Below are 1322 nucleotides of genomic sequence, written 5' to 3' on the forward strand. Positions count from 1 at the left end.
GTGTGTGTGTGTGTGTGTGTGTATGAGAGAGACAGACACAGTCCGCGAGGTTTCCCAGCATTCATTCCGCGCTCTGTCACCACGCACCATGAAGCACTCGATCCACAACAAATTACCTGTCTCCTGCTGTTCTCTTCCGCTCCAGCATTACATTTATCTATCGTTTTTTATTATGTATCAAAATTGACCACCCGAGAGGCTTATAAACATATTCTGATTTCATTTTTTTCCTAGCCTAACAATTAGGAGGCAAAGCAATAAGCTAACCAAGAATGGGGGAGGAAGATTAGAAATAAGATAGCAGGAATATTATATTGTGTCCCAACCAGGCGTGATGCCACCAAATTCAAGCGATTTCTCTGTCAACACTGAATTTGAATGTGGGACAATTACAGCCAATCAGAACATATTTGATGTTTATTGCATTTGGTTAGGATAAAAGCACAATTTTGCCTTGCTTTTATCATCCTCAAAACTTAAAGATTGACAAAGTGAAAATTAATCTCAGTTCTTAGGCCCTGTTTACACCTGGTATTAAGATGCCTTATTGTTGATCCAATCACAAATAGACAACGCTAAATACACATGTAAACGGGGTCCGAAAAGTTAGCAAGACGGGATTTAAACCTTGCTGCTGAAATCAGAAGTTTGGTTTGAAGGCAAATAAAAAAAAAAGTAAAAAGCAAAATGTTCTCTTACCGCTCATGATTCTAACACAAACCCACAGTGTTCTGTGTATTTTTGTGGCTTTCAGACCAGAAATGAAAGAAGCTGCTCTAAATATGGTTTTCCGTTGCCTCTTTTTGTGTTCAATATGTAAATTTCACAATATTAGATTAAAAGATCAGAAAAAGCCCATACATATTCCTGCCCTTCAAAGAAATTAGGAAAGTGGTCGGAAATGGACAAAAGAGACACCAGATGTTAACTGGAATGTGCACCCCCCAACCACTCCCTCGTGATCCAATCGTCCAAAACACATCTTATTAGCAGGATTAAATGAGAAAACTTCATTCAAGCTCACCTTGGTGGCCAGCAGTCGTGTCAGGTAGATCTCGGACACCATCTTGCTCCCGCGATCGCCCTCGCGCTGGTCTGCATGGTCGTGGTTTTTGACGAGGTGCCAGAGTTTGGTACCGCTCTCTAGATCGGGTGTGATCATGGGCGTCCGGGACCGCAGACTGTCTGGGCTGCTGGCCGTCCTCAACATGCTCTCTGAAGAGAAAAACAAAGTCAATCATCAAAAGATTTCTAGCATTTTATAACACGGATAGCACACTTTTTACATTTGCTAGGATGAGAAACAATAATACTTGCCAAAA

The 1322-nt window shown here is 41.2% G+C and overlaps 1 protein-coding gene across 1 annotated transcript in view; it reads right to left on the bottom strand.

Annotated features, from left to right (window-relative positions):
- Positions 1-1024: 1024 nt before the first annotated feature.
- The window catches only part of LOC107576770 (plexin-A1-like), a gene marked incomplete at its 3' end in the record, with an annotated part of 8614 nt that continues 8316 nt past the window's right edge, over positions 1025-1322 (bottom strand). Inside the window, exon 3 of the mRNA XM_016262902.1 lies at positions 1025-1215. Within this exon, the coding sequence (XP_016118388.1) occupies positions 1025-1215 (191 nt within the window). The remainder of the gene's footprint in view (positions 1216-1322) is intronic.

Source organism: Sinocyclocheilus grahami, unplaced genomic scaffold (assembly GCF_001515645.1).
Source record: "Sinocyclocheilus grahami isolate Dianchi unplaced genomic scaffold, SAMN03320097.WGS_v1.1 scaffold4310.1, whole genome shotgun sequence".
Lineage (NCBI taxonomy): Eukaryota > Metazoa > Chordata > Actinopteri > Cypriniformes > Cyprinidae > Sinocyclocheilus > Sinocyclocheilus grahami.